This window comes from Cariama cristata, unplaced genomic scaffold, assembly GCF_000690535.1.
Source record: "Cariama cristata isolate BGI_N322 unplaced genomic scaffold, ASM69053v1 scaffold40202, whole genome shotgun sequence".
Lineage (NCBI taxonomy): Eukaryota > Metazoa > Chordata > Aves > Cariamiformes > Cariamidae > Cariama > Cariama cristata.
Genome location: NW_009603011.1, coordinates 23486 through 42533, shown reverse-complemented (window position 1 = coordinate 42533; position 19048 = coordinate 23486). Strand labels below are relative to the sequence as shown.

At 35.7% G+C, this 19048-nt stretch overlaps 1 protein-coding gene across 1 annotated transcript in view; it reads right to left on the bottom strand.

Moving 5' to 3' along the window:
* Positions 1 to 213: 213 nt before the first annotated feature.
* Positions 214 to 19048, bottom strand: part of EML1 (echinoderm microtubule associated protein like 1) — a gene marked incomplete at its 5' end in the record, with an annotated part of 40790 nt that continues 21955 nt past the window's right edge. Inside the window, 11 exons of the mRNA XM_009694975.1 lie at positions 214 to 969; positions 1259 to 1389; positions 6659 to 6754; positions 6942 to 7029; positions 7156 to 7253; positions 7777 to 7865; positions 9457 to 9524; positions 13649 to 13780; positions 14042 to 14167; positions 15372 to 15526; positions 17642 to 17741. Coding sequence (XP_009693277.1) covers positions 844 to 969; positions 1259 to 1389; positions 6659 to 6754; positions 6942 to 7029; positions 7156 to 7253; positions 7777 to 7865; positions 9457 to 9524; positions 13649 to 13780; positions 14042 to 14167; positions 15372 to 15526; positions 17642 to 17741 — 1209 coding nt within the window. The remainder of the gene's footprint in view (positions 970 to 1258; positions 1390 to 6658; positions 6755 to 6941; positions 7030 to 7155; positions 7254 to 7776; positions 7866 to 9456; positions 9525 to 13648; positions 13781 to 14041; positions 14168 to 15371; positions 15527 to 17641; positions 17742 to 19048) is intronic.

The following is a 19048-nucleotide window of genomic DNA, read 5'->3' as shown; positions in this document are numbered from 1 at the left end:
TGCTGATTAATATACATATTAGTTAAATATATCAACCAATAATGGAGATGTGGCCAAGGTTTTCTGGTTTGTTTTCAAAAAGAAATTGTTCATATACAAGTAAAAAGTTTTTTAGTTTCAACTCATATGGAATACCTGAACCACACAGACATCTGTAAACCCTGCTGAGATACTCAGGTCAAACTGGGGCATAACCTGCTGATTCACTTGAAAGGGAACACAACTCCTCATGGGTGATACCCAAGGTGTGGTGTTCCCAACAGAATGCAAATTTACCAGCATTCACATTTTCAGGTCTAGAACACTAATTTTTGTATCCTGCATCTCGGTTTATACTTTTTGTATCTATTCATCATCCTCCATCAGAAACAATTCGGTACCTCGACACTGTCATAGATTTTTCTAAATAAGTAAATATACAGTACAAAGTGTAGATAGTGAAAGAAATAAGCACATATATACAGTCTTTGAAAGGCATTTTTGTGACCATTTTAGCAGTGTTTACAGAAAGCATTTAAGATAGTCACATTCCGCTGATAGCACTGTATTGCAAACTATCAAGCCACATTTCTTATATTAAACTTGTACTGCATTGTATATTGTACAACAGAAGAGAAAACGATCATTCTTAAGGTGTGACACAATGAAAAAAAAAAAATCACTATACTGAGTAAGGTAACCAGCACAGGGCTTAATTTTCCTGAGGTTTGTAAGAATTTTTTAAACAAAAATCACAGTGACCAGGCTAAACTGCAAACATACTGTTAAATTTTAAATATACAATTTATACATAAGTTCTGTGCATGGTCAACTCAACTGTGTATGTTCACACTGATGTTTCCTTTAAATGACTCGCCACTGCATAATACTTGTATCTTTTCCGCCTGTGGAGATGAGATGGGTGTCTTCACAGAGAAAATCTACATTAGTTACATGACTACTATGTCCACCGTACACATGGCTTGGAGCCTAGAAAACACCATAGTAGTTAGGATATTATTTGTCATAAAAACATATCATTATAACATAACATTTATATGACAATGAAACCAAGGTATCACATAATTCTGTTCAAGTATTTTAATATTAAATTAAATTTTAAATTTAATTGTAGTCTTAATCAACCTTAAGTAAATCCCTTGGGCATATATATATATTTCCACTCTTCCCCCCCATCTTTTTTTTTTTTGTACATAGGAAAACAACATTGAATGCATTTGTGCAAGTTACAAGAGTAAATTTTTTTGAAATACCTTACCCTAAACTGTGAACACGGATATGAGAAGAGATGTACTTTGCCAAAATCATCCCCTGTTGATAGCAGTTTTCTCCCATGTGATCGACAGACAGCATTGATATCTGTTCCATCTGAACCTTCAGGCCATACACCTGAAAGACAGAGGGAGTAATTAAAGGTTTCTATAATGGAAATAAAAGCTTAAGTTTTTGTTAAAATATTAATAAGGGATTACTTGTTTAAAAAAAAGAAAAATATAAAACTACAAAAATAACTGCAGCTGAGTCAGTATCCGTACTTCAGTACCAGCAAAAGACCAGATCCTAATAGGAAATCAGCACGTAAACAGAAACTTTATTTCCTCTAGTCAGCAAAGTGCTTTTTACTCTGAAAAAAAGAATTCTGCTGAATTATGGTCATGTGTCTGAGCCTAGAAGAACTTTCAAATGGTTATGTAGAAAAATAACAGTTACTGCTTTTATTTTCCCTTCTGCTTACGTATGAGCTAACTTACTTCCTTCATACTACTGTAGTCTAAAAAACTATCTATGTATGATTCAACATACTTTCTTCGTATTATTGAAGTCTAAAACCTATGAAACGAGATTATATAGTTTAAAATGTTATTTAGTAATTAATAAATCCCTTGAAAAGAAACTGAACATAGTATAAATTTTTAAGATGCTTTTGTTTTACTGTAGTAATTCTCCTCCTTCGTCATGTACTCTACTGCTTCCTGTTCTTGCACAAAGTGCTGTTCTAAAATTAAACTGTAGGCTTATCAATGCATGGGCCAAATCTATGCACCATATCCTTAAAGTCTCTGAATACTCACCTGTAATAAACTGTAATTTTAACAAAATCCAACCAGTTACTGAAATTTCATTTTTTTGTATGCAGTACCATGGGGGTGGTTTTTTTATGATTTTCACAATTCAGATTTTATCTAACCCCTACTCAACATAAATGATACCTAACTTTCAGAGACCACAGTCATAATCGGTTATAATGTGTGTTCTGCCATTATGATTTGGCAAAAAACGGCCTTGTCTCGGCGCTATGATTTTCAATGAGTGTCCCTATGTTATACATCCTCTGCAGTGTCCTCCTGAAGTCCTACCACTTGAGTGCATGCTCTTCCTTCATTGTTACTACAGGTCAGGATGAGACAGTTGCTACTCCCCCTGCTTGCCCTCTCATCTCCTGGAAGGATGCCTATGCCTGCAGGCAGGGCAGGCACACTCCAGCTTCCCTTCTTTGGGCTACTGATAACACCAAAGTGGGCATCTGCCCTGCACTGTGCAAACAGCTAGCCTTTGATCCGCATGTAATTCTTTCCAAATACAGTCTTTGCATCATTGCACAGCAATTCAAAAAGCACAAAGAGGAAGTGAATCCATGTCTTTATAAGGAATTACAAATTGTAAATAAAATGAAACACAAAGTACTGATTTGGGGACTGCCCCTAATTCTCCTGATGTGTATGGAAACATCTCTGCTAGATCAGGGACAGTTAAAAAGAGGCTTAAAGAAAAGGAAGGTGAAAAGAAGAAACACGGTAATTGCTACTTGTGGAATTATGAACATGTAGAATGAAGTGACACACAAAAGCTGTTTTAAATAACTGCTTTGACAAAAAGGAGCCTGTATGAACACGAAATGCTGGCTGAAAAGAGGCAGGAGTCTTTTCAAGATGTCACTATGACAAGCTGGAGATAAGCCCTACAGAAAATGGTTTAAGAAACAAGATTGCCATTTTGAAATGGCGAAAGGATCAATATGAGGGCTTTTCTTTGTGCTCTTTCAAAATTTATTCCAGTGCCTCACTGTCAGTTTTTCCAAATATGTAAACTGAATCCCCTTTGCTAAAAAAGTAGTCCGTTTCCACAACCCCCCCGCCCCCATCCTCTGCAGACATGGAAAGAGACCATTTCCTTTCTCTCATTTGAAGATTGATGTCATGCTTCTTTTCCTCCTTTTCTTCTCTAAAATTCATTAATTACATCTCTTCTCCCAGAACAACATTTAGATGGATAATTATTCTTGCTAGTCAGCACATTATCTGCTGGTCCAACATGCAAAAACCAGAAGCAGCTAATCCAGCTGTGACTGAAGCAGATACTGATAAATGGACGATCATTTCACATTTTGCATGGAACCTTTTCATTATACATCCCACTAATGCATCTGCCTTTCATACAACAGCATAATGCTGTTGACTTGCAACAAGTTTGTATGCAACAGTAATCTGATCTTTCTGTGCAGATCCGCTCTCTTGCCTGCTCTCCTCCATTCTGTATTTGTACAACTGGGTTCTGCTGTTCAAGTGTGTAACCTCCTATTTGTCTCTATTGAATTGACTCCTTTTTTCATACCATTCCTCTGTTTCTCAAGACAACTTACTAATCATGCTGCTTCACGCCACCTACAAATTATACATGCTGCTTTATCATCCATGCTATTAAATACATTCAAACAAACATAACATTCATCATACAGTCTTCTAGTCAGTTTTGAACCCAACCAGTCTGAGCTCTGCTTTGCTTTCAATGTTGGCTTTGCACAGCATCTTCTTCTGTTCCTGTCCTTCACCTCAAGTACTAATTTTTCCAAAACTGGTCATGTGATATGAACTGATGCCTTGGCTGTGTATCCAGCAGCACATGGCTCTTGCAAGAACATACAGATCAGCATTTTAAAGTTTTCAGTCCTTCACATTTACATGTGTTTATATCACTAAAATATCCTCCCTTGAACATGCTTCTTTACATGCTGTTGATTTTCAGTTGAATAATTTCTAAACCTTTCCAGGCTGACTAATCTGTTCCCATGCTTGAAGACAGGCATTCAACAGATCAATGTCCATTTTCTCCCCCTGCACTGGTTATGTTGATCTGTGAGTGCTATGCGTACTATTTGTGATTTTTATGTGTGTGAGTAAGAAACACTAGAGTGAGAAAATATCCCTAGTTTCAGTCAGCCAGTAGCTACTGAAAAATCAATATACTAGAAACTTCACATCCTTGATGACGTGATTGCTGCTTCTATGTCCAGTGGGGCAATCCCGGCAAGCATTTGAAGACTGTTCATACTGGCTGCTCTGAGGCCCCAAAAGTACTGAATAGCAGAGTGACTTCCAACATTATCAGACTGGTTTCCAATTTATGAGCTTCTTCAATTTATTATTCTAGCCACTAACTTTACACTTTATCCTCTCCATATGGGTCTGAAGGTAAATATATGATTCCGCAGATACTGCATTCATTCTTCTCTATTTTTCCAGTACTTTGCCTGTTCTCTGTGAGGTTCTAAAAACAAGTGCTAATGGTTCTGAGATTATGCTAACCAGTTATTTTTATGGGTACAACACAGTTCATCGCACTCAGATACTTTGAAGATACCCGACTTCTAACTACTTTCCAATCTACTCCTTCCCTACTGAAAGAGAGGTCTTATCTTTTCATTACTGGCACTAACTGGGTTAGCCATCAGATTGTAGTAAGTCTTCTAATAAAGACATATTAAAAAAGAAAAAGAAGTGCTGGGATTTTTAACGCTTCAGCCTTAGCAGTGTCATCTCTCTTCTCTGCATAGCTGACCAATATTGTCATTGGCCCTTCTGTTATTTCTGCATTTGTCACAAGTATGCATTTATGTTTAGGTTTTGTTTATGTGTCTCCTCGGTCCTCCAACAGCTTCTACTTTCTGCATTCCTCTTCCTTGTAGGAGAGGCCAACAACAGTTTAACCAAATTTGTGTCTTGCTGCCACTGATATCTTTCCTCTGGGCTGGAAGAGTCTCTGCACTTCATACCATCTAAGGAACTACCACATCTCGCCTTTTCTCCAACTTCGGATCTTTCCTAACAGGGCTTTGGATTTTTGCAGTTTGCCTCCCTGAAGTCCATTATTTTAATTTCGTTGCTCTTTTTCCTTCCTCTACTAAGGATGGCACCTTCCTAATTCCACAGTCATTGTGGAATGACATTACTAAAACGATAATTGTGATAATTATTAAAACTAGCAGCTACTTTTATTTATTCCTCATCCTTGTTGGTTTAGCTTACAATAAACCAGTTCAGCATGGAGGACTGTAAGTATAAAAATGTATATGCAGTTTCCACAAGTTCCCCATTGGCCCAGTAGATCATCTTGTTCTACAGTCTGGCTTCAAAAGCCGATCTGTTGCAAGGGGGGAAAAAAACCCCTCTCAGGTGGGACACTCCTCTGCTAGGACTCTCTATGCACCAAAAGCAGCCCGATATTCTAATAGCACTACGTTTTGCATGAATTCAAATTATAAAGTAAGGAATACTCACTTAAAATATTTATCATCTCAGAAGATCTGAACCTGTGATGCTAAATGCAAAGACTTTGCAACTCTGTAACTGTGTGTCAGGTATACTCAAACCCCAGGAACATGTTAATAGTTCTATAAGGGCCTTCATCCCTCATATTAGAAACACATTATGTCAACATGCAGCCAGTCTTCTAGGATTTCCTTCTTTTACTAAATCTGCATGTTGTAGTGATATCCAAGTACTGCTTGTCAGCAGAATTATACACAATTTGAATGTGCCTTCCTAGCATATTATTACTGCCATCCCATCTTTAGCTCTAAAAACTTGTCCTTTCCAGCTGCCTTCAAACACATCACTTGTATCAATTCTACTTGAAACACAGGTGAAAATCTTCCTTGCTTACTGCTTATACTAAACCAGACTCTTCTCTGAACTTCTACCATGGCTTCCTATTTTATCCTGAGGACTCAAGAATTTGAAGCTTCTCATACTCTACTTTTGTAACTCTCTGTCTAGTTCTGCATGCGTTGTGGAACGAGTACAAAGCTTCAGAGTACACTGGAGAAAGCAGCTCCTTCAAAACTGGCAGAAGTCCCATGGAAACAAACCATCTTGATTTTGTTACATTTTTCTTCTTTCTTCTTGCATACCTTTCACCTAATTCAATTGCTATATATTGTATCAAAATACATTATAAGTATTTAATGATGGAGATTGTCTCCTGTTTTGTGTTTGCACAGTAACTAGTGCAAGTGAAACTGGTTCTGGTACAGGGATTTGGTCCAGTAGCTGCCTAAATAAACGATAATTCCATAGAGCTGGTACTTTAAATTAAAAATGATGAGAAGCAGCTCTAGTGTGACAGAAAGGGCAGTGTGTGATTTCTTCCTTGTCTCCCACTTACACTGTAATTTAATAGTTGTACTTGAAGCTAGCAAGACTATTAAATCAATGTCTTTCTGGATCGAAATAAGAGGACAGATTGTAATAAAAATGGCATAACAGAAGTTCTGTATTTTCCCCTGAAATATGAATAGTCATGTTTCATAAGAAAAAGTTGGCAATCCAAGTGTTTGTTAATAACAAGAATGGTAAGAGTTTGTAAGAGGAAAGATACTTACCAAAAACATGGAATCCTAAAGTACAGGTGTATGTGGCCCATTCTATATCTCTAGTTGTTTCAACACTCACAACTTGTTTACAAGCAGAGGGGATCCCTACAAAAGAAAAAAAACCAACCACATGATAACACTTTTAATTCTCGTATTGTATAGATTTTTGATTGCACCAGATGAATTAAAACATATGTTCTATGTTGGCAGTTACATGGTTTCATTTAAATTTTAAATCTGTATTAGACTGCCTGAACTTTGCACAAAAGGACTAAATGTAATTCTTACTCACAGTATAAGATTTCATAGTCTCCTGAATTAGACACAAGATATTGTGAATTAACAGACCAGTCCAGATGAGTAATGAAGCTGGAATGACCCTATAAAGAGAAAAATATTCTATTAACTAACACTGACAGTACCTCTCAATGTGACAGTACTAATACAGTGCTACAAAACATACTTAAGTTGTTAATATTGAACCAGGAGGAAAAAAGGTTACTTACCGAACATTTGCCAATTCTAGTGTACTTTCTTCCATTTTCACTTACGCCATATATATAAATACAGTTGTCATGGGAACCTATTGCCAAGAAGTTTCCATCTATAAATACAAAAGTGAACTGTAATTATTCCTGTAAGAAAGAACATAGGCTAAATTTGAAAAGTTAGTGTGTCACAGACAAGAGTAAATGTTCTTAAAGGCCTCGATACTGAAAAATGAAGAAATAAAATTCTATATTTTCTTTTTCAGTTGCATATTGATGCATGTTTCAAGATTACAAACCAGCAAGTTTATGCAGCAAATATTACTGTTAAAAACACATGAGACTTCTGGAAGCAGCTACAGTCCATTTAGGGCTAACCTGATTGCAACAACCTGCACAGTTAAGTCATATTTGCTTTTCTTCTTCCCAGTGAAACCATATTGAACATGTGGAGGAGGGAGGGAAGGAAAAGAAAACTAGATCCTAAGACACCACCCATTCAGTGTTGCCAGCGTTTCATGGCATATTTATTTTCAACTTCAGTATGGCAAGTGGGGAATTATTTTAAAACAAACCAACCCCGAATTTAATAAAAAAATTCAACACTTTTTTTTAACCAGTAAATAAATGCTCTCAAACCTGGTGAGTAACGCATTACAGACAGCTGTTCGTTTCCATCTGTGTGTACAGTGACCAAGTCTTTTGTTTCTGTGTCAAACACAAACCACCTGTTATAAATAGAGAAAGAAGCCAATAAATCATTCCATAAGGAATTTAAATCTACTGTAATCTTGACCAACTTTTCTTCTGTCAAAATAGCATAAGTTTTACACCAAGAAAAGACAAACAGCAACTGCTACTTGGTTTGGTTTATTTTTACTTCAAAACAAGGATAGTTTCTTTCCCATGTTTTTTAACCAGAAAAATGATCAGACATTGACCCTGATATCAATCTTCAGATTTTAGTCTGTTTTACTACGGCTCATGCATTAGAATAAAGTAAGCATTACATATAATGACTTTTCTCCTTTACTCATCCTCCTCTATGCTATGCTGATGTTTAAATTGATGCCTACATTAAATCCTACAGCAAAGGAAAACACAAGCAAGAATCAGGGTCATTCTTTTTTGATAGAAGGAATAGCTTTATTATTAATTTTTTAAACTTAATTAATTCATTACTTTTAATTAATTAAATTAATTCATTTTAATGAACCAAAATTTAATTTGTGGAAATGTGTAGAAAGGACAAAGATAAAATTTGCATTTCAATACTTGCATCAAATTATTAAAGACAAAGTAAAGATTCCTCTTAAAGCTCCTCCTTTAGATTTACTTTATTTAGTAAATAAAGTAAATTTAGTAACTAAAGTAAATCCTTTCTTTAGGATTGATACACAATCCGAAATAACCTTGGTTCATAACCTATAAGCATCCTATAGATTCTCAGTTAAGTGGAACTGTTTTCAATACTAACAGCAAAGCCTGCCCTCAAGTGACATTAAAGGAGAGGATGAAGTCCTGGTGAAGGCAGTCCTTCCTCCTATGACAGAGAGCCAAGGTTAAACCCAGGGTCTGCTGTTGACTCATTATGTTACCAAGGGCTCAATCTGCCCTGTAAAATGCAGATACCATCTTTCACCTCAGTTTTGTCTATCTTGTTTATGCCTTACACTCTTCAGGTAGAACAAGTCTCTTAATATGCATTTTTACACTATGTCTAGCACAGTGGAACATTTGCCAAATTTTTGTTAAAGCCTCTGGTTGTCACTGCATTAGAGATAATAAACCATTTGCTAAATTTTCCAATGAGCAGCTTTTCTCTATGTGATTTTCTCTATGCTGCCCTACAGGCCTCAGAGAAGATCTCTGTAGGCACCTGCAAAGTTAACTCATTACCTCAAAGCTCCTCCTTTAGCCTCTCCTTTGCCACCATGGACACAATGATTTAACATTTAGGGCACTGGTATGGTGACAGCACCTCCCCATGCACGGTCTCACTGCTAACCTAGACTTCCTGCCCTGTCCAAACCCATCTCCTCCCACTGATCTTTTAGATTGCTGCTCTCCCAGGGCAGAAACCATCTCTTCATTCTGCGTTCATGCAACATTCGGCAAACGTGGGGTACTGGTCCACGACTTGGGTTTCTAGGCACTAAGGCAATACAAATAAATGTCTCTCTGAATTTCAATAGAAGTAAATAGGGGATGAATATATGTCATGCATACATCTGCAAAACAAGAACATGAACTTGGACATGAGCTGGAAAAATCATGCCGTGTTTGTTGGTGCCCAAGGTGTAGCTCTGTGCATCTTACCTTCCAGTCAGTGTCCCTACTGCAACAACAGATGCTGAAGGATGAAAACCTGAAGACTGTGCTGGATCCTAAAATGTTTCAGAAGGAAGCACACTTTTTTTACCAGTCCAAGTTATACCAAAAACACAGTTCAATTATCTGCCTCAGGAACAGTCTCTCTTGTTGACTTTTTGAGTTTGTTTGTTTGTGTTTAAATACAAACTTGAGGGGAAAAAAGTATTTTTAACTGATTGAAATATTACCCAATAGATTTCTTCCCCTCTATACAAGGCCACTGTTTTCTTTTCTTCACTATCTAAAAATAACTTGGCCAGTGATTCCATAACAATAACATTGGCAAAGGCAGCTTTCAACAAATCACAAACAAGTAAGAGATAAAAATAACTTATTAAATTAGAGTTGACCTAAGAATTAAGTATCAAAGCTGCAGTTTACCTACTGTCTAAAGGACAAGCAAGTACCTTACTCAACAAAGGTATGTATCACTTTGCATGGAAGGGTAAAGCCTAACTTCTATGCACACCAACACCTTTTTCAGCACCTGCCAGTTGCAGCTTACTAGGAGATTAAGGGCATACACTAGGTTTCTTATTTTGATACACAATTTTAAAGCATTTTACTTTGTATGGTGTATTATTATGGAGACAGGTAGAATTGCAGTGTTTTTCTTTCTAATACTTGTTCAGTTACAAAGAACAAGCTCCAGAACTCCAGGTTACAGCAGAAAGTCCCAAAACAAATAGATTATTTTTTCTGATACCTGCCAAAAATAATTTTAAATAAAATGTAAGCAAAAATCATTCAGTAACCTATCTCACAGAAATGCTTATGTCCTTGATTTTCTATATCCTAAAATAGTATCACTTTGTAGCCATGTTAGTAAACCTGCTCACAGTTTTAGCAATTTGTAATTACCAGCTCTAGAGGCTAGGTGTAAGGGATATTCTCGTTAATTTTAAACAAGTGACTAATTTCAAAGATGTTACTAACTCTAAAGAAATTTCAGAGAATTGAGATCCAGGATTTCTATATGCATGTTCTAAACCATTAAAGTACTCCAGAAAGGAAAATTTTTTTTTAAGTATAATTTCATAGTAAATGCTAAAATATTCTCTTGAATAAACCAGAGGTTGAAACAGTGAATTTAATCTGAGCAGTAACTTGTATTTATAACTACATTAAAAAGCTTTTACACAGATCTCTGACAAAAATAGGTTAACATTAAATGATTTATTTACTCTAGATAATCAGCCACTGACTTATGAAACATAGTCTTAGACATTTCAAGTGGTTAATAAGGAGATTATTGTCAAGATGGATAAAAGAAATCTTATCTTAATGAAGTAGTGAGTACTTGGAGGAGAAAAGAAATAAATCTAAGTTTAGTCTAATAGACCTACTGGTGTTGCCATCAACCTTCTCAAAAGAATCAAAGTAAATAAAGCAGTTTCTTAAATGTTTCAGTAACAACAGTTTCTTAGAGAGTGTCTTATATTTCCAAAACCATAGCTACATATTAATTGAAGCTCACTGTAAGCCATAATCAGCTAAACACCATTTCTGTCTTTCAGAGGACACAAAGGATAAAACAGCAGAAACAACATCCTTTTTGGAACTGATGATTACTTAAGTAATTTTATTTCTGAGATAGCAGCTTATCTGATTAACAGATTTGTTCCTGTTCCCCATCTCCACTAATGATGCTTCACTATCAATCCCAACTTCTAAATGCTCTTTTCTTTAGACTGTAAGAGAGCAAAGCTGCAAATATTGCACTTTTGTTCATGACTATAGGCCCTCCTCAGTATATTGTTCCTGTAATGCAAATATATCAGAAGTACTAACTTTTTATTCTCTCAGTGTTTTTGAAAGTGTTTGTAAGTATACAAAAACGTACACCTTTACATTGAGCAGAGTAAAGGATCACATTAGTACCTGCAATTGAATTACATGATGATTTTTTTCCGACCAAAAAGAAATTTATTAGGAAAGTATAAAAAATGGTACCATTGACTTTACTCTCCACTTCAGGATATTTATAAATAAGACTCGCACAAAACCAGTCGTGTATCCTTTCTAAATAACCAAATTAAGTCTCCATAAAAAAAAAAAAACAAACCTATATTGAAAACCAGAAAGTTCTATGTAAAAGTTTCCAGTTGTGTCATTGTTCAAGTCACCCTGAATTGCACGTGAAGGATTTCTGCAATTTTGTGTGTTCATATTCCATACCGTACAATACAGCACACTGCTATTGCTGTATTTCAAAACAAAAAAAAGTACAGGTTTATCTTTTCTTAGAGAGTCTACCAAGACAGATCCAGGAAAATTCGGTTCACAACTGCTCACTGATTTTTTAAAGATACTTTTTATTTCTGAAGTTTGTAGCCTAACTGTGCCGGTATTTATTTGATCTTGCATTTGGCATCTTGGTAGCAGTTCAAGAGACTTGCAAGCACATTAAGATTTTGGTGCATCTCAAGGTTTGACCATTCCTCTGAGGCCCAGCTACAGTATTCCTAAAGACTGAAGGGGAGAGAGCATATTTTTAAATCCAAATCATAGTAACATATCTTAGACTCTAAAATTATTATGAGGTAGAAAAATGCAATTATCTACCTGCTTCTCAGGTCAAACCCTTAGTATTATTGATTTCAATTTTTTTTTTAGATTAAAAGAACTACTTTTATTTTCCTTTCTTTTAGTTCCTTATACTACAGGTCAATCTGACTTTGTAACTGAGGAACTGAACTGTGAAAATATGGCTCCATCTCTGGGGCAGTGGAACTGTTGATTTGGTCTCTCCAATTAATTTAGAGGTCAACAAAAATATGGACCTTGGAACATATGACCTTGGTTAGACCGAATAAATTCCAATTTCCACATTCACCAAGCAAGTATGATTTAACAAGTGCACACAACTGGAGTGGGATACTACGTGAGACAGCTTGGCAAATGCTATTGTGTTAAGACTGCTTCAACCTGATGCAACAGCATACACTTATTGCAGATGTGTTGTATTCAAGAAGTCTTATCAATACCAGCTTTAACTTAAAGTGTTATGTAGGCCTGAAAATGAACAATCTTGTTATTAAAAAAGTTGCATAAGTAAGATTTTCAAAACTTCACGTAAACTAATAAAGGATTATTCACTACACCACACAGAAAACAATGTAGTCAGCAACATGAGGGTCACAGAAAAGTTATGGGTTACAATTTGATTTGCAAACCTGTGTATTTGATATATATATATCTACACTAGGTGCTGTTTTGTTTTTCCTGAAGTAATTTTTGAACTTTTCCACTGTACGGAGAGTAGACAAGAAGACTGAGAAATAACTTGGCTATTACAATCAGCACATGTATTGCCACAAAAGCATACTCACACACCTATTAAAAAAATGTAGAGAGAAATGTTTGAAAAAATGTTATAGTAGCATATCAAAACAGGGGGATAAAAGCATCACTGCTGTCTCTAGGAGCTAAGCCAATGCCTTCTTATGGATAAACAATGAGAAGAGTGATCAGGTGTCCAAAAAATGTACTCTAAAAATCAGTTCCTAGTAATGCATGTAGTAATCAAGATCACATGTTACCACAAAGCCATTAGGAGTCTGCAAATACACAACTGAGTGCCTAAGTACAGCATAAAACTGAGCCTCCACCCAGTATTCCTTCAGTACCTAAACACCAAGTTTCAGACCAGAGATAGGAAGTGACATTCTAAAAACCACATTTGTTTATTTGTGAACAGGATGTATAAAAATACTAGTAAATTATAGAAAATAAATTAAGAAGGTAAAAAAAAAAAATCACCAAAAAAATCTTTTCCTTCTGAATTCTGACCACCATGCTCAGGATAGTGGTATTAATAGCAATCCTGATCAGAACTGCTTTAAAATGGTAAGTATTTCCTAGCTTTATATTCGTGGTTCACTTCCTAGTAAAAAAATGTTAAGTGTCAACAGCACTGTACACTTCTATATGATACAGCATATAGATCCAAATAACCTAGGGTTTTAAATTCTTCGTTTTGAGTGTTTTGCATCCATTTTCAGAAAGATAAATTTTATGACTCTCACTTTTTTGCTAAAGTTAATACTTTAAGATACTTTTAATCAATAATCTTATGAAAAACCCAAATTACTTGAGAAGTTCTATAAGAGCAGAGCTGTGTTTAATAAATTTATACCTCTATAATCTTGTTCCAGATAGGATGATGAGTGGTAGCATCCCAGAGAGTAATGTGTTTGTCATGTCCACAAGTGAAGAACTGAGGTTTAGAGGAATGGACTGCAAGTCCCCAGAGCTCATCAGTGTGACCCTACACAAGCAGAAATGTTTCTTGACAAGAAGGACAGTACCTTCAAAACTAAACATGTTTAAACAGGATTAAAATTACCAAACTGTACATTAAAGCATTACAATAATGTTGGCTTAGATAGATGCATATTTATAATGTTATTTATTGCCAAAAGTACTGTAATAATAAATCAAATAGATGCATATTTATGAAACTTAACTTTAAGCAATACCTTTACTGCTACTACACACTTAGAAATGTTCTTGTAAGGCAACAGCTTACCTGCGTAATTGGGAAAAAATCTCCTGATAGCGTGCCCTGTAGGACAAAGTTTCTAGTGGTTCCTATTAATACAACATCCCCTTTTCCCTCTGCTACTGTTCTTATTGGACCAAACTGCTCTGGAATCTGTGGTCATAACAGACAAAGAGATAAGTAAGTCAGACAATTTGTCAAGAGTTGCTATTTTTAAAGACATATGGCCTAACAAGCACATTTTAATAACTGTTGCACAGAGAAGAAATGAAATGGATGAATATATTTGTCTGACTTTCAAAAGTTTGTAACAGCTTGTATCAGCTCAGTAACTATCTTTATAACACTACAAGAAAAGACATCCTTATCTACAGAACACTCCATTTATACAGATAAACCAAGTATTTCAACAAACAGAAAAAGTTCCTTCATGCTGTGTTAACTGGATCATATTTTAATTGCAGCTGTGATATCAGACTAAGCATTTCTACTCAGAGATAGTGTCAGGCTTTGTATCACTACTGCTTTCTTGCAAGGAATGTTTCTTTAATTGCAGCCTAGGTTCTGAAAGAGTCAGTGTAAATCCCCCATAAAATTCGAGGGAACATATAAAATTTAAAATAACAAGGAATACCACTGTATGAACAAGTAAGTGAAAAAGAAGGACAGCATGGTTAGAAACAGAACAAGCACATGCCTTGTGCTGTGTTAAAAACTGAATTACCAAAACAGACATGCCATTCCAGTTGTAAATACATTTGCAACATTTAATAATATATAGTAGAGTTGAAACCCTTCCTTAGAGTTTTATGCTGATCATTCTCTTACATTCAGCATATAAACAATCATGTAATTCTGTTCAAACAAATTCTGCTTTAATCTTTTAAGTTCCTACATAGCAACTGAATTCATTTTTGGAATTTCTTTTTTAAATAAAAAACAACACTAACCAAGAAATTAATGAAAAATTGTAAGTACTAAAACCCACAAAAAATCCTCACATCATTGCATCATTTTGGAAAAGCGGAAAGTACAAAAACATTTTAATATTTTAATACTCTGATGAGAAAAATGACCTTACGTTATTAATTACAAAGAAAGGAAGAAATAATATGAAAAACTATGGATACAAGATTTGTTTTCCAATTATCATAGATCTTTAAAAGGAAATATTATGTTAATGAATAGGCTATCACAGGAACGACATGATGACTCAAACGATACTGCATTTTACCACTGATTTGCTTTTCCACAGAACACACATCCATAAGAAAAAAATTTTTTAAAAAGCACCGTTCAGAAGACAGCTAGAATTTCATTTTGAGTAGCAGAATTATTTCAAGATAGGTGATATCACCTCAGTTTTGTGAAGTTTTTGGTAATTTCCATTCCAAGATATCAGCTTCCGGTCTTTTCCACCTCCTGATACTAATGTGCCATCTCGCAGCATACACAGCGCAAATATTCCACCCTCATGTGCCCCTTGAACTGCATGGCTTATTCTGTTGGTACCTGGATAGAAGGAGAAAAGACATTACTACTGAAATACTCAGCTTGATAGCTCCTTTTTTCCCCATTTTTTTTTTTTCCTCCATTTCTCTACTACCTGTCAAGGATTTTATCTAAACAATGATAACGGCATGTTGCACCAACATGTGCTGACACACAGAAACTGAATTAGTACAGCTTAAGAACACATTCCCCCCATCTCAAAAATGAAAAGTATACACACTCACTCAGTCTAGTTCAAACACAAAGTAAAACAGGTTCATTTAAACCTTTCATGGGAGTTTAAGCTAAACCATTTGACATCACATTTGACCTGCAATAACACCATGCACCTTATCAACAAAGAAACCATAACCCAGTCACTTGTTATCCTCCAAGGATATTCCACAGCCTCCAAACACTGAACTTGCACCAAAGCCTGACTAAGCTAGAGGTCTTTGTACATTTGGCAGAAGGTGCTAAATCACTCTCCGAAAGAGTTTGTACTTCTTTATTGATGAATGTGGTTTGGTTCAAGTACCTTCTTAGACTCAAAACCATCTACATTTGATTAAATAACCCTGATTTGATGAACCATTACTATTATGAAGTATAAAGAAATGATTACTAGTGATTCTATTACTGGAATGTGCACCTTGCATCAAAGCTTGGCTAACTTTACGTTTATCACAAGTGAGGGGCTGATGCAAGTTAGGAAGAAACAAGTGCTTTTTCCTTTATAAATCCCATTTGCTTCTATCCACATCTATGGATGTAATGTGACAGTCACAAGTGATTTCTATTAACAGAAGTTTTTGCTAAGGGTACTCTGCCCTGCTGGAAGCAGCCCTCGTTTGAACATAGAGCTCTGAGACAAAAGTAGTGAAGACATAGGAAGTACACTGTACTGAGATAGAAAAACAAAATCAACATTTTTGTCCAACCCAAAAGAACTGGCAGAGGTGAGGACATCTTGCAGCACACAAAGAATTCCCTTTTGTTCCTAGGAGAAAGGGCAGAAGAGGCTGCTTGCAGTCAAGGCAGAAATTATTCTACAGCTGCCACTATCTCCCTTGTCTGTTGGCAGTCCAAAATAACAACCAAGAATAGGGAGGAGATGGGACTATGCAATTTCTAAACCCTGTAGGGAAGGAAAAGTGTCCAAGTGCCTCACTTTAAACTATCATAGGAAAAAGGGAAATAAAAGAGGAGCTGAGTTACAAACACCATATCCACCCCTTTCCTCAACAGTAGTATATTGGTCAAAAGCACAAGGAGATAATTGGGTGACAGTCCTTGGATGAAAAAAAGTCTACTAAAACAGCTCAGTAAGGCTCAACTGTGTAACCGATTCACCATGTTGCTTCCCAGGTCTTATATTCTTTGAGTATCTTGGGAGAAGGCACTGAGTAAATAAGAAGCAGCTGTCATTCATATCCTTTCTTCCTTTACTAATAAGGTCTCCTTTAGGGGATTCTCCTTATTTCTATGCATAGCATCTCATGCACTAAGTAAACGTTTAGGATGTTGCTGCTGTTTGCCTTCCGGCAGGCATTGCCTTCTGCTGCCTCAAAAAAAAAAAAAAAAAAGTCTTTTCTTACTAGAAAATGCTTTTTAAGAAGTTTGTCCTATCCATCTGTTCTTTTGAAATAAAGCTGAGGAATTCATTTAGATCCGCATATATTTTAGCTTGACTCCCTAGGAAAACAAATCAAGCTATTTGTTGTCGTTTTGAAAGTGTATGTCAATAGGCATAATTTTTGCAAACACTACAGAGTGACAGTACAGGAGACCGGAGATCATCAATTATATTAACGGTGTTTCTTACTATCACATTGATTAAGGAAAAGAACTTTTCCTGCAATTTCTTACATCAGTAAAAGCCATACATGCTGGCAGAGCATTATGATTCAAAATTTGACCATAGGGAACACATTCCACAGAATTTTGTCTGCTAGCAGTCAGGTATATATGTTCTTTAGGTGCTCATAGAGGAGAATCCAGACATAACCTGCTGGATTGGTCTTGGGAAAGAACTCCAGATATAGAAAATTTATTCTTCTTAAAATGGGGCTACACTCATGTAAAAATTCAGTGTTTTATATTAAAATTTCACTATTAACTTCAATCTTGTCTTACCTTTCCCCCAAACCAAAATGTTTCCGCTTGAGTCTCCTGTAATAGTATCACCATTTTCAGAAAAGGTCACACACAGGACAAACTTTGGCTTCTCTTGTTTCTGCATGGTTATGAAAAATATACACTCACAGCAACACACAACCCATTCATTTTAACTGTATGCATTTGAGTAATTTAGTTTAATCTTATGCAGCTCTGTAATTACTTAAATATCTACACAGGAGTTAAATTCATTCCTACAGTCTAAACAGTTAATCTATGCAAAGGCAAAAGATGCATCAGCTGAGGTTGGCCCAATGCTGCATCCTTTAATTACAAGTTGCGGACAGAGCAAGTGAGAAGGTCTGTCAACTTTTAACACAAGACCAGGAAAGCTCCGAGATAAATCAAATCCCCCAACTCCTACACAATCCCAAAGGCTTTAGGTATTTAGAAATGGCTGAAGATGTAAACAAGCTTTATTACTGTAATTTTTAACTCCAAAGTTTCTAGGAGAAAAATATTACTAGAGAGTTTGGCTGTAGTTAAGAATTAAGAAATCATCTCTTGAAAGAATTCTAAGGTTCAGTAATGGAAACATTGCTTTGAGACCCAGCATTTAAGATACTGATGGCAACAAAACAGTGAAACGTATAAGGAGACAAAAAAATTCACTAGCTAGTAGCTTTGAAGGACATTATTTACAGTGTTTGTTGACTACCAGTGTGTACGGCCTCTTTCTCCCTCAAACTAAGAACTGTTCTCAACTAGGGCCACCACACTTTTCCATCTGCAACAAATATCAAGAATAACAGAGCCATAACAGAGGCAGAAATCTGCCCAAGTAGCTTAGGAGTTAAAAATGAATGAAAAATAAAATGTAACAAAATTTAAATGCATTATTTCAGCATCTCCTCCTGATTTCACACAAAGTATATTAATTGACATTTTAAAATAGTTGTTTTGACTATAATTTGGAGCCACGACTCCACAAGCAGTTAAGTAGGCCCTATTGGAGTTATCTGCAGTCACCACAAACATCCCTCATTTGTGCATGCAACTGTTGTAGAGCTTAGTCTATATTTAAGAACAAAATCAAATCAAGACCTTGAAATTAAAATTATATTTAACAAATAGTGGCCAGTTCAATCTGTACGTGAATTACATTATGTATGTGTCTGAGCAGAACAGAGGAAAAGGGAAGAATATTCGTATTCACGCAATTTATGGGGTTTTGCAAGTCTCTCCTCTGACAAAATAAAAAAACCCCAGCATATATCACTCTCTACATTTCTTTTTTAACCTAGGGAGTTTTAAGGTAATTTTATTTTGCGGGGGGAGAGTGTAGCATAAAGAATATAGGAAAAAGAATGCAAGGAGAAAAATAGTAATTGCATTTCAAAACTTCATTGTGGAAGTTCTACCCAC